The 14,105-nt window shown below is 39.7% G+C and overlaps 1 protein-coding gene across 1 annotated transcript; it reads right to left on the bottom strand.

Moving 5' to 3' along the window:
* Positions 1-1,417: 1,417 nt before the first annotated feature.
* LOC112233749 (homeobox protein XHOX-7.1-like) lies at positions 1,418-3,371 on the bottom strand. The gene is made up of 2 exons (XM_024401566.2): positions 2,829-3,371; positions 1,418-2,457 (listed from the first exon to the last, which is right to left on the bottom strand). The coding sequence occupies exons 1-2, from the start codon at positions 3,325-3,327 to the stop codon at positions 2,039-2,041; spliced, it is 918 nt and encodes a 305-aa protein (XP_024257334.1). The 5' UTR covers positions 3,328-3,371; the 3' UTR covers positions 1,418-2,038.
* Positions 3,372-14,105: the final 10,734 nt, after the last annotated feature.

The following is a 14,105-nucleotide window of genomic DNA, read 5'->3' as shown; positions in this document are numbered from 1 at the left end:
TTTTCTCTCTGTGCCCAACTGAAGAATGTCAAGTAACCTGCATTTATGTGTCGAGTGACACACGTCTGCTAACACCGTAGAAGTGGCTTCTCCACAATGTAGGTGTCACCTGTCCAATTATAGTCGGTAATGACATTCCACCGAATCGTTTAGGCCGACAGGCAATTGAGCCCTATAGACTCAATCTCTAATTTGCCGGAGTGTTTTGAAGTCTGCACAACTGATGGTTGTAGATGTTGGTCCTCACTGAGCTCTCCTGGCGCCAACAAAATCTGGGTGAGTTATTTGAAAGCAATGGGCAACAGCTGTAGAAATATATTCCGCGTTTTGCTCAGCGAAATGACATTTGACAGGTCTAATTCATAGCTGTTACACTTACACTGACTGCAATGTTCAAGAAACGGCTGCTCTTTCACAATTAGGCCTACAAAAATGTGGGTGAAATATATTTTAAACTGGCTACCCCTATGGTTACACAGACAACAACAAAAAACGTGGGTGAAAGATATTTTAAACTGGCTTCCCTTATGGTCACACAGACAAAGCATGCATGCAATTTGCGTATTCTGTCGACGCCTCTGTGTGCGTTTATTTCCAAGGTTTCTGCCTTTTAAAAGTACAAAAGGCTTATTTTTAATTAGGCTACTTTTCCACAGTGATGGTACCAACCGGAAATATCAGGCTAAAGTCCTGCTTAAATTGTTTTTATGTATATTAAACAATAGCTTCGAATGAAGTCGCACAATTTTTGAAGAAACATACAGGGCTACGTTTTGTTGATTGAATTATTGTATAGAAAAATGAAATACATTTTAGAGTAGATTGGTCTGAAATATAGACTACTATTCCCACATTTTCCCAGCATATTAGTCATTTTCCCATTAGAAATATTATTCAAGTAGCCAACCATTATTCAATTAGTCTACACTCATTGAACATTGAACTCGATATTTTCTGACGCTGACATCACATCATTATGGATACTGAAGTTGGCCTAAAATCAACAAAGTGTAACAAAACATAATGTCAACAGCAAATTCAAATTTTAAAAGCAGTGAAGTCATCCCTGCATTTAGCTAATATGTAATTAATAGGCACTACTCAATAACTGCTGGCACGTTTGAATTTAAATTAGGTCTATATACAGGCTAATCTAGACTGGCTACATAGAGACGCCACCGATGGAAATGTGGTTCAAAGTCATGGAAAAGTCATGAAATTCCATCTGTCAAAATGTGTATGAACACTTAACGGTGAACAATCAGAGGTCTCTGTAGCAATAATGTCATTTGGGGATTACTGTGAACATAGTCTAATGGACCGATTTGAAAAAAGACAGCTCCTGCACCTCTCATCCCAAGCCAAGCACTGAAATCTAGTCATGTGTACTGCCAATCAACATGAGCAACTGCTTAAATGAAAAAGAATAAACCATTTATTGTTAATTTATGTCACAAATATATTCAATATAAATGAGGGTATTTTTCAAATATACAGTAGTTTACAGTACACAAATCCCTTCCGAAGGGAATCATTCAAACAACAGACAGTGTTGTTATAATATTTAAAAAATGCTGTGGTTCTCCGAATTTAACAAAGAGCATTAATTGACATTGGATTAAGTAACCCACTATTTTACGCATTGACATGAATGCAAGTGAAAAATATACCATCTTAGTTATCCTTAGTCTGCAGTGACAGCAGTTCACAGAAGTGATGAGAGCCCAACCTACCTTTTGGGTCTTATGTGTGTTGGTGCAAAACCCAATGAGTAAAACTTTCGCATGGTTTAAGTTTGTAGTGGACTCGGGTAGAGCTTAGCTAAGCTTTAGTGACCCAATAATCAACCATGGCATCAAACTAATGGCAAAGTAGATGACTATACTTGACATACCGAGGAAGACTGCACTTTTACAAGGCAGTCCTTACTTATGACTATCCAGTCGTGATATTCAACACCAGGTAGTCTTTTGGCGATGTGGGTTTATGTTGAAGCACTTCATAGTCAACATGGCACAGAATATGTCCTTCCTTCACGTCAGGCGAGGTGATACATGCTGTATCCGACATGAGCAGCGTACAGTCCCATGGGAGACATCGGCAGGGAGTGCCTCTGGAAGTGGTGCGACCCTCCATACGACGAGGGGACATGCGCACCGAGCGGAAAGGAAATTCCGAACGCCGGAGGCAGCATTGGCTTGGCTGCCATTTTTAGTTTTTCCAGTTCTGCCTCCTGGAGCCTCTTGGCTTTGGCTCGTCTGTTTTGAAACCATATTTTCACCTGGGTCTCAGTCAGGTTGAGCGAGCTGGAGAACTCTGCGCGCTCGGCGATGGAGAGGTACTGCTTCTGGCGAAACTTCCTCTCCAGAGCCAGGAGCTGGGACGTGGTGAAAGGGGTCCGGGGCTTTCTATTGGTCTTGTGCTTTCTCAGTGGACAGGCGGGGGGACTTAGTCTTCCTGCAATAACCACGATAGAAAACATCGTCAAAAATCATACTTTCAGAGCGACAGACATGGATGAGTTAAAGTTGTTTTGATGTGTAGAATTCATAATAATCCCATAAACTTTAAAATAGTTTATATCCAAAACACTTCATGGAACTGCAGTATAATTTCAATATAGGCCAGGCCTATGAATTCGTAAAAACAGAGACGTTATAAAATACTATGTGATAAAATACCCAACTAGGTGCTTAAACTGCAAATATATATGGCAAACTAAAATTCCCACAATCAGTAAGTTGCTTTAAATCATACAAAACTTCTCACCAAATTTACTCACGCATTATGGAAGGATAAATAGAAATAAAAAAATAAAAAAAACTTACGTGGAGTAGGTGAAAAGCGAGGGCTCTGTATCCAAGAATTTCGGTCTTGACTTTCTGGACTCTCGGGTTTAACCATTGCGTCCTCTTGCATGTTCATAATGTCGCCTACCGAGAACGGCGACCCGATGGTCAAGGAGGGGACCGAGTTATCCAGGCTCGAAAGCGAGCCCATCCGTGAGCCTAGCGCCTGGGACGTCCCCGCAATGGATGACCTTTCTGGAGATGTCAAGTCTCTGTTCGGTTTCCTATCAGCCATCAGAGCCTCGACGCTGAAGGGAAGAATCGCAACTTTGGGCTTGATCGCTGTCTCCTCGGCCATCACGATCAAATTGGTCTGCATCTCGCCTTTTCCAACGAGAACCGAACGCGAATGAATGTCTTCAGTTTTCAAGCCAATGGATAAAGCTGACATGGTAATAGTTGGGGCCATACAGGTTTGGCCTTCACTTGGAGGTAAACACTCGAAGTATCGAAAAGTAGATTGACAGAAATTTCTCATGTGCTCCTATGCTGATGGCATCCTCATGTTTATCTGAACACACTGGTGAGCAGTGCTATAAGGCAGGCGTGGGGACACCACCATCCAATCAGAAGTGAGGTGGGTGGGACATAGAGATTCCAGTTGAGCAGGAATCTCAGCCTCAACTGATGTGATGAGAAGCTTGGCTATTTGACTGGCAGGGGGAAGTAAACAATGTTAGGCTACATTTTACAACTTGAAATGAACAAACATTGTGCAAATACTTCATTGGGCATGGTAGACATTCAATTAGCAACAGGAATTAAAACATGTTGTTACTTTCAATAGAATCATTTATATAGAAAATATGAATATTATTATTAACAATCTTATTTGGTGTTATTGTTATTATTACTGTGGTGGTGGCACTCTTGCAGTAGTATATCAGTACCTGTGTGATTGCTGCTTGGGCTGTCACAAAAATTGGTTTATCAGAGGACGTGATAAGTGTCATGTTAAATTGAAATTATTATCAAAGCATTATATAGGCTACTATAGGTATTTATACTATTATACTACTTTATCATATGCCTTACGACTTTATTTTGCTATTACGTTCAACAGATAAGGTAGAAACTCTCGAATGTTGCCTAACGTTTACTGCCTTCGTTTATGTGATCGGCCTCTTGCAGAGCTATTTTTATTGATGGCTGCAGGGCTCTAATCATATTGAAACACACAGGCCTTCGCAATCATTTAGGGGTAATTATCGGGCTTGGGGGAGGGATCACTGGGATCTTTCCCTTTGACTACATCCATTAAAGTCTACAATTATTTGGAGTCATGGAGGCAACCGTTGAGCCTATGTTCGATTTAACCTACGACTGTCATTGATTTAGTCCACCTGTCTACTTTGGGAATACTTGAACATCTATATTCTAATAGGATATACATTAGCTGTATCAGCTTTTTTTTATAGCGAGATAGGGCCAACGTTTCCTCAGTTACTTTTATGTTTGATCTCCATTATTTATCTCAAATTGATTTATTAACGACCGTGACACATAGTCATTCAATTATAACTAAGCCTATAACTCTATATAGTAAGCTATATTTTATTTTAATTTTCTCTTCACTAAAATGAAGCAGTTAATGCAATCTCAAATGTGTACGAAAATCACGAAAAAATAGTTACTATTCTTATTTCATGCGGTCTGTTTAGCTCTCTGGAAAGCGTCTGCGTCGCTAATTGCTAAGTATAAACAATCTGTCAAGATGTGTCAGTCCCTCTAATAGTCAGACAAGTTATGTTGTTTTTAGGCGCCAGCAGCGGCATGATCAAAGCGCTCGACTTTAGGGAGACTATTGAAAATCTTTAACCCGCATCAAGAGCGCAACCCGCCTCTTCCTTACCCGCCCTAGCCTTGGGACACTATTCAGCATGAAAAATTAGCTTTCTCAGCCGATCGCACGCCATTTGCAACTATTTAAATGGGATACTAGCTGGTGTAATAGTAGGCTACTCAGAAGAAAAGGTAAATGCTTCCTACTAGTTATTTTCGGAGAGTCCTCGGAAGTAACGTAGGCTATAGGCATCCCTACTGCGTTTAGTAGGGGAACGTGGTGATTTAGCTCTGAAGCTGTCTCAACTCTTGAGCGAAAATTCTTGTTGTTGTGTAATTACACCATTCAAAGTGACATGATTTAGGAGTGATTTAGGAGTTTGAGGTGGCCTATCCATTATTTCCACTGTTGTTAGGTGTATTATACAGGCCTACCCTACCTGTAATATCCATCATTAACTGTAAATTCCACTTTTGTTTTGGGATAAATTGGCTAATCATTGGTTATACCTGAAACAATTTCACACAAATTGGTAATTTAGCGTTTCCTTCATTCTACATCCGGTTCTCAGGGGGAATTACATTTGCAACTATGCATATTTGGGAAACACTTAAAGCCCATAACCTAGATTGAGTGACACTGCATGCACCGCGCTCTCTCTTTCTTTGAAGTCACTGGGACCTCTTGTGTTGCAGGTCTGTTTAAAGTTGAGTCCTGCGACGAGTCTTCTGCTCCCGCTCACTTCCCCATCCTCGAAAACGTACTCTTAAAATGGTCCTCGCTCGTAAACACAAATAGTCACAGATGATAGCCTATACAGTACCACGTCTAGTCAAGCGACTGCATATTTCACCCAGTTTGGCTGTAGAGAGGACACAGAAAATGAGAAAGGAGGGACTTTATGTAGTATGTGAAATTTCCCCTCGAAGAGCGCCAGAGCCCTGGGTAAAGACAGTCTTTGTTTACTTCAGTTTATTTGCGTTGTGAACAGAGGGATAGTGCTGGAGGAAAATTAGAATCCCAGACACTGCCCTTTCAAAAATAATTATGTGCCATGGAAAAGACGATTACCATCAAATTTTATTTAAATCCCGAGGCAACAAATGAGGGCTGAGCTGAGATACAAAACAACTGTAAGCCTCATCGGAGCTTTGTTTAACTTTATAAACTACCTTTGATTCGGAGTCAAGAGGCAGGGAGGCGAGACAAAGGGCCATTGTGGTCGCCTCTGAAAGTTGTCTTAACCCTTTTCATGCAAAGTCTGTCAGTTTTGACTTAAAAGACATAAAAGGCACTGCTGATGTCAAAAGGCATTTCAGGCAAAATATTTGCACTTGGTGAAAGTAAATGACTTTCGTCTGGCCACATTGCTTATATGACGAGCTGACTGATCTTATTCTCAGGTTTTAAAACCAAAACATCACGTTGCATGTGATGTGAATATTATAGCTTCGTTTCAGTTTAGCTGACCCTTTTGTGGATGTTGAAGTATATGACAGTGGCAGGATATCCAAATACTATGAGGTTCTTTTTCTATTTTGATAAAATAGTCAATGAGCGCACGTATATTTGACGCCTTATGGACCAATCATTAAACCACAAATGGGTTGTTTCGAACTCTGGTGAACTTTTGTCATGACACATTCCCTGAACCTGTCTCTTTAAGAAATCCTAGCGCTTATCCCAGAATGGAATGTCCAATTTTGAGTGGCCTAAATTAATTTGATCTCGACATTATGATGCACTTCAGAAAGATTAAAGGGACAGCCGACAGTCTCCTCCAAGATCTCCATAATTATAGATAATGTATCATATTTCAAAGCAATTAGCTCAATCAGGCGTAACGAGGCACTTTGCTGCCAGTAAGTAACAATGCCTTATGGTCATTTAAGCCTCAACATGACATGCAGTCTCCAAAGCTTGCAGGCTCGCCTGAAATCTATTGGCGCAGTTGGCAGGTGTATGTCGCCTTTCTTACTGACACAACAAACCAATGAAGTCATGAAGATAGATTTGAAGTTGAGGACAGGAAGAGGGAATTTTCAAATTTTGCGACAGACACATGGTATTCTACATAGACATCTACGGCCTATCAAACCAATAGCGCAATAGGTCCTCAATCAGGATATTTAGGACTTTACATCGATGTATGGGTAATTTACGCTCGACCGTGTGTGCGTGCGTGTGTGTCGGCATTTCCATCACTCTATAATGATAATATAATCACGGTAAGTTTTACTGATATTGCCTTTCTCAAATCCAAGCACACTAGGCCTTCTTGAAAATAAGCATAAATAAAGCATATTTAATTTAAAAAGTAGCCTAAGTGTAGGCTATATGCTGCATGGGTGTATTTAGTGTAGTGCGTTAGAATGCTCTTGAGTATAGGCTATTTATATAGGCTATTCGTAAAAATAAAAATACAACTTCCAGCAAAACATTGTGAGAATATAGGTCCCTAAGTTATTCATCACTTTTGTGACAATGGCATTTTATATTGATTTTCACATTTCAAAATGTTGCTTCGGATTTCACCCAGGCACGCAGCCTATCATATGTTATACGGTTTCTTGCTTTAAAAACATCTGCTAACAATTCTTCAAAACTGAACGATGAATACATCCCAAAAGGAAACCAGCGCGCAATAATGAATACTGTGATGAAAAAAACTACAGGTGAAAGGAGCTTTATCATCTCATGCATAGAAAATGTGGCTATACTCCGCATATTCAAGTCTCAAAGTTGAACAAATTCGCCAAGTACAAACCGAGATTGTGAACGCATTCACCATTCATCTCCTCACCTTTCACGGGTGACAGGGATGAGAGTGTCCCTACGGTGACTGCAAAAGTCTCTCGTGGTAAAGAAAGGGGTTTTCAGTTCGCTTGTCGCCTGCGCAGCGGGGGACAATATTGTTCGCAGGCCAGTGTCATTCAAGGAAATATTTGCGTGGCATCGTCTCCTCGAATGCTCGGAAACTCTCATAATTTGCAAGGGAGTCTGACATCCGTCAAGCGAATCCAGGCGAAGTACCGCAAGACTGTTTTGGTAGCCTGTCTTGCAATGGACATGCCATGCTGAGAAAATGGTAGGCCTAATAGTCATTTATTACCCTTACTGAAAATACAAGTTATACTGTTAAAAAACGCGACTATGTGTTAACGAGAATGTTCTACACCTTAAGCAACATTTACGTCCATCTAAGAATAGTTAATGAAAGTTTGCAAAACATAGCGGTATATATAGCGATATATATAGCACAACCGAGACACCTTCCTGTATGTTCCTGTTATGCCAATAAAACATGTTTGTGTCGGATTAATGAAAGGGCAGAGGATACTTTTCGTTATTTGGGAATTGAAGCATTATGTTATAGCAAAATGCTCTCAGAAAATAAGTAGCCTAATGAATTACTATGAATAACTATGATTTATTATTGCTATTTTCTATGTTATGATGACGTTATTAGTACTATATTCATTACACTTGATTGGTAATAAAAGGAAATGGAAAGATACTTTTTTCAAAGCATATAAATAATTTTATTGATAAGGATAGTCAACAATGATGATCACTTCATATGGCACTCTGTCTGGCCCTCATATTTGGCTTGTCTGAGCCGGCATTAATTCAAATGGCCGTATATGACATGTTAATATAACCTAACATATCTTCACATGCAATCTCTCTCTCTCTCTCTCTCTCACTCACCTTACAGTTGACCATATATGTTCCTACAAGCACATGACCTCTGGATGACATGAAAAGACAAATAATTTCATGATGTGAACTGCCGAATCTGACGCCCTTGCCCTTATTGTCTGGCTCCCTATCTTCTGTACGTGTTAGATAAAATTGCGTAGCTCTTTGGATTTACAACCTTCCATCCTTCAATCAACGACATCTCTATAACTCAATTACCCGAGGTATTGGTGTGAAATTGAATGATCGCCCGTTATTTCTCTCATTCCATTAAACAGAAAGCCAACTAATAAAATCATTTGCAAACCATTGGCCCGGTTAATATGATATAGGTCATGCAAATAGTTGATTTAACTAACGAGAATAATGGAATTCGTTTTTTATCGTTCCCCAACATTCTTTAAACGCTCAGTGCGCTTGTTGATTAGGAACTAGCTAAATGTATTCTTAATTAAATGTGTTTGGCCTAATAAGCGCACCACAAGCAATAGCTGCAGTAACAAATCATTTCGAGAGGCTGGATAAAAACGAGTCGAAGATGCTGACGATTATGTAAATGAGGTCATCAGAGTGCTGTCACCCATTAATTCCCTATAATCCAAAAACAAATTGCTCGATTGACGAAACGTCACCTCCTAAACTTTCAATGTCGGGTTCAACATAGTCCAGTTAGTACTAATTAATAATAAATTAATAATACAGACAGACAGACAGACAGACAGACAGACAGACAGACAGACAGACAGACAGACAGACAGACAGACAGACAGACAGATAGATAGATAGATAGATAGATAGATAGATAGATAGATAGATAGATAGATAGATAGATAGATAGATAGATAGATAGATAGATATGTCAGTAGGCCTATGCATTTAGGCCTATACACATTTAGAAGGGTATTTGCTATGCCATGATTGGCCTATGTCATATTTTGAAAAACCATCACCGTATACAATTATTCGTGTTCTGTAATGGGTTACACACAAAACGTTGAAGGTAACGTCACAGATTTAGACAATGTAGTCATGAATTAAACTCACCTGCTTTTTCAATTTAAAAAAACCCGTTGCATTTAACATAGTCATATCAAGACTTTCATGAAATGCACTTTCCTGTCACGGAAACATGATTAAATCCCGATTAAAAGTTGAAAAAGGTTTCATGTTACAAATCAAGTCCTTCTATTTGAATCCTATATAGATCCCATATTTATATTTTTCCTGTCATTGTTTGTCACAGAATAGAAATGAACCATTTACCTGAGGATATGACCAGCAAAAGTGCCGTTTTTATTGACATTTTTTATTGACACTTAGACCCTGTTCAAAAGATCCCCATCTGACACAATATTGGAATTACCATACACTGAAAACAGATTCAGAAACTATGAAGGTAAACTTCCCTATTTACAAATCATCTCTATGCACATTATGTGATACTGTATGTACATATTAGACCTAGGCTTACTATAATTATATTGTAATACCAAAATGCCATATAGTATTTCATTGAACAATCTCAGCAATGCTGCATGGTTTTGAAATTCCTTCATGAAGTCTAGAATTACAGGCTTTTCACAAACAAATCCTAAAGTATGATATGATATTAATGTCTTTCTGAAAATGTAGCTTCTGCTACCTCCCTTGTAACCCAAAAACTAAAATAATTCCCCCAAATCAAGGGTTCAAATGCATATCTGAACAACAACGATGATAATCTAGACAACTTTAAATAAATTGCTGAATCATCATTGAATCATCAATGCTCAAGTGAAAAACAACTTTGATCTAATTGGTAGTAAGGAAGTTATAAAGGTGCCAATTTGATATAAAGAAAAGCTCTGGGGGTGTTGTTGTGCCACATTGTGATATCTGCGTTCTAATCTTGTCTTTACATTCTAGTGCCACACTATAAGCCAGCCCCCAAGCCCCCATTTTGGTTTATTCCCTCCTTAGATCTGAGCAAAATAAGCTAAACTGGAGAAACCAAAACAACAAGGTATCTGTAAAGGGGGGTTGTCGGCTATGGATGGCAACACTCACTCACCCTCCTCTCCTGTCCCCCAGATCACAATGTAGCATACTTGACTCCAACATAATCTCACAAGACTCAATAGTCTGCAGCCCAAGTTTATCTAGAGGGGGTTGTTCTACCCAACCCTAGCCCCATTGTCAACCCCTCTCCCTCCCAGTGACCCTGTGCTGACTCCAGCCCCCTAATCCTTTAAATGTGGGGCAAAGCTTGAAATGACTAGGAGCCATGCTTTGCCACAGGTGACGTCCTCTGCCTCCCTTTGTTTCCCCGCGTGGCCAGTGGGATCATGGGTAAAGTAGCTGGAGATCCTCTCCATGTCTAATGGGTGGAAAATGGAGCAGGAATTAAAGCCCAAAAATGGATGGAGGAGGAATTCTGACAAATTGGGGTTCTAAGAAATTCTTCTTCTTCTTCCAAATGGTCAAATGGTGAGAGTTGGAAATGTGAGTATTTGTAGAAAAGTTTAAGTCCCTTTAAGGAGTCCAGGAGGTGAGTGGACTCCCTGGCCAATCATGCAAAGTCATTGTAGGGCGTAAAGAAGAGCAGTAGACAATTATGCCAAGACATATGATGACATTTCCTGTCCAACCCATACACACACTATGCACATAGAGCACACATGGCTATCCACACACACACACACACACACACACACACACACACACACACACACACACACACATTACATGCATACAGAGAGAGAGAGAGTTAGTTCTCAGCGAGGTCATTGGGGCCAGCGGCACCACAGTCGGAACCCCATCCCTGCAGTAGATATATTTAATTTAATTAAAGCCTGTCAGCGCTATTGATTTTGGCACTTTCAATTATGGCCCGGCATTTATGGGCCGTGGATCTACTGATCTGTGATGAAGGCCCTATCAGTGCGGGACCACATGGACGGGAAGGCACTTTGTCTCCCTTATGGGCAGACCCTGTCTGCCACAGATGCTGACGTATTGCCCCAGCCCCGGCCCAGCTCCCCTTCTGCTCCCCATAATTAATTTGTCATTAGACAGCTCTTTATTGTTTAATTTGTGCCGTTCGTAATCAAATTGGGCAGATTAAGTACTACAGAATTTAGAGGGGGGTGAAAAATGACCACTTTTAATTGCCTTGGGGTTTTATGACACTCTATGGCCATTACCCACTCCGTATTTTCCCCTCACTTTTTGAACGATGAACTGGAGGGGGATATTCTTTGTGAAAATCAAGGCGATATCACGGAAGCTCGTTAAAGGGTTTCTCAGCGATATATTTCCCCTTGCAGTCCTAATTGCAAAAGTCAGCCTTACAAATTAATGTGTTTATTTATGGATGTGGCCTTTTGCTTGTGTTGTGTATATTCCCACTGTGCCGAATGGTCGGCAATGGTAATGGCTCAGTGTAGCTATTACCAGGAGGCAGGCCTTTAAATGGCAGTAATATCAACTCAGGTTATTCATTGAGATTATTATTTAGATATATGTATGTACAGTAGCAGTCAAAAGTTTGGACACACCTACTCATTCAAGGGGTTTTCTTTATTTGTACTATTTTCTACATTGTAGAATAATAGTGAAGACATGAAAACAATGAAATAACACATATGGAATAATGTTGTAACTAAAAAAGTATTAAACAAATCAAAATAGATTTTAGATTTTAGATTCATCAAAGTAGCCACCCTTTGCTTTGATGACAGCTTTGCACACTCTTGGCATTCTCTCAACCAGTTTAATCTGGAATGCTTTTCCAACAGTCTTGAAGGAGTTCCCACATATGCTGAGCACTTGTTGTCTGCTTTTCCTTCACTCTGCGGTCCAACTCATTCCAAACCATCTCAATTGTGGTGAGCCTGGGTGATTGTGGAGGCCACGTTATCTGATGCAGCACTCAATCCCTCTCCTTCTTGGTCAAATAGCCCTCACCCTGCCTGGAGGTGTGTTGGGTCATTGTCCTGTTGAAAAACAAATGATAGTCCCACTAAGCGCAAACCATTCACCTACTCTGCGTCTCACAAAGGAACCAAAAATCTCAAATTGGGACTCAACAGACCAAAGGACAGATTTCCACCGGTCTAATGTCTATTGCTCGTGTTTTTTTGCCCAAGCAAGTCTCTTCTTCTTACTGGTGTCTTTTAGTAGTGTTTTTTGTCTCCATCAATTCAAACATGAAGGCTTGATTCACACAGTCTCCTCTGACCAGTTGATGTTGAGATGTGTCTGTTGCTTATTTGGGCTGCAATTTCTGAGGCTGGTAACTCTAACGAACATATCCTCTGCAGCAGATGTAACTCTGGGTCTTCCTTTCCTGTGGCGGTACTCCTGAGAGCCAGTTTCATCATAGCAGTTGATGGTTTTTGCGACTGCACTTGAAGAAACTTTCAAAGTTCTTGAAATTTTCCAGATTGACTGACCTTCATGTCTTAAAGTAATGATGTTTTTTAATTTCTCTTTGCTTATTTGAGCTGTTCTTGCCATAATATGAAATTGGTCTTTTACCAAATAGGGATATCTTCTGTATACCAACCCTACCTTGTCACAACACAAATGATTGGCTCAAACACATTAAGAAAGAAAGAAATCCCACAAATTCACTTTTAACAAGACACACCTGTTAATCAAAATGCATTCCAGGTGACGAACTCATTGAGATAATGCCAAGAGTGTGCAAAGCTGTCATCAAAGGTTGGCTACTTTGAAGAATCTCAAATCTCAAATATATTTTGATTTGTTTAACACTTTTTTGGTTACTACATGATTTCATATGTGTCATTTCATAGTTGTGATGTCTTAACTATTATTCTACAATTTAGAAAATAGTAAAACATAATGTAAAACCCATGAATAAATACGTGTGTACAAACTTTTGATTGGTACTGTATGTGTGTGTGTGTGTGTGTCTGCATGCGTGCATGAGCCCAACTCGATTATTTTTCCAATAATTGGTCTTTTGACCAATCAGATCAACTATTTTGCCAATAATTGGGCAAAGGATCAGAAATGGGCTACCTGTGTAAACACAGACTGACACTCTTTTCTAAGGCTTTGTTCACACTGCAGGCCTTAATGCTCAAATCCGTTTAGTTTTCTTAAATCTATTTTGGAATAGTGACTTTCCAAACAGCAAGTTACAAGTGACCAAATTGTATTTGCTGACATGGCTACAGTGGTATAGGCTGATGGTTGGTGGTGCTTGTGGTTCCTATCACTCAGAAGTTATGTATCAAGCTACGGTGACAGCAATGCCTGCAATGGACATTTCCCAGTTGCTTTGAATGTTCAAAATCCAACATGTTCTCACTTTCTCACTTCAGAATGAGACGTTCATCCATGTTTCTCAAATGTCACATTTTGAAGTTGTTCCAAACATCAAATTCTCTGGTTAAGTTTAGGGATTAACTTAGAATTCTTAAGGTTAGGCATTAACTCAGAATTCTTAATGTTAGGCATTACCTCTGAATAGTTAAGGTAAGGGTTAAGTTTTGAAATAGGCTTAAAACAAAAATATACAAAAAATATATGTTCAAAAAATATATATATTATTGCTGGATTTGAACATGCAACCTTTAGAACCAGATGTCTAAGCTCATCTGCCACCCCCATCCACGATGTCTTAGCAAAACCAAATCCTACTGGAAGGTAATAGTTGCCCTTAGTGGCTGGTTTTGGTGACATCTCCCGACGTCCTCAGACATGGATGGATGTCAAATAATGACTTATATCACGGGTGACCTGCCTGCAAAATCCTAGTG

This window comes from Oncorhynchus tshawytscha, linkage group LG02 (assembly GCF_018296145.1).
Source record: "Oncorhynchus tshawytscha isolate Ot180627B linkage group LG02, Otsh_v2.0, whole genome shotgun sequence".
Taxonomy (NCBI): Eukaryota; Metazoa; Chordata; class Actinopteri; order Salmoniformes; family Salmonidae; genus Oncorhynchus; species Oncorhynchus tshawytscha.
Note: the sequence above shows the minus strand (reverse complement) of the source record. Positions and strands in the feature narration are given on the sequence as shown.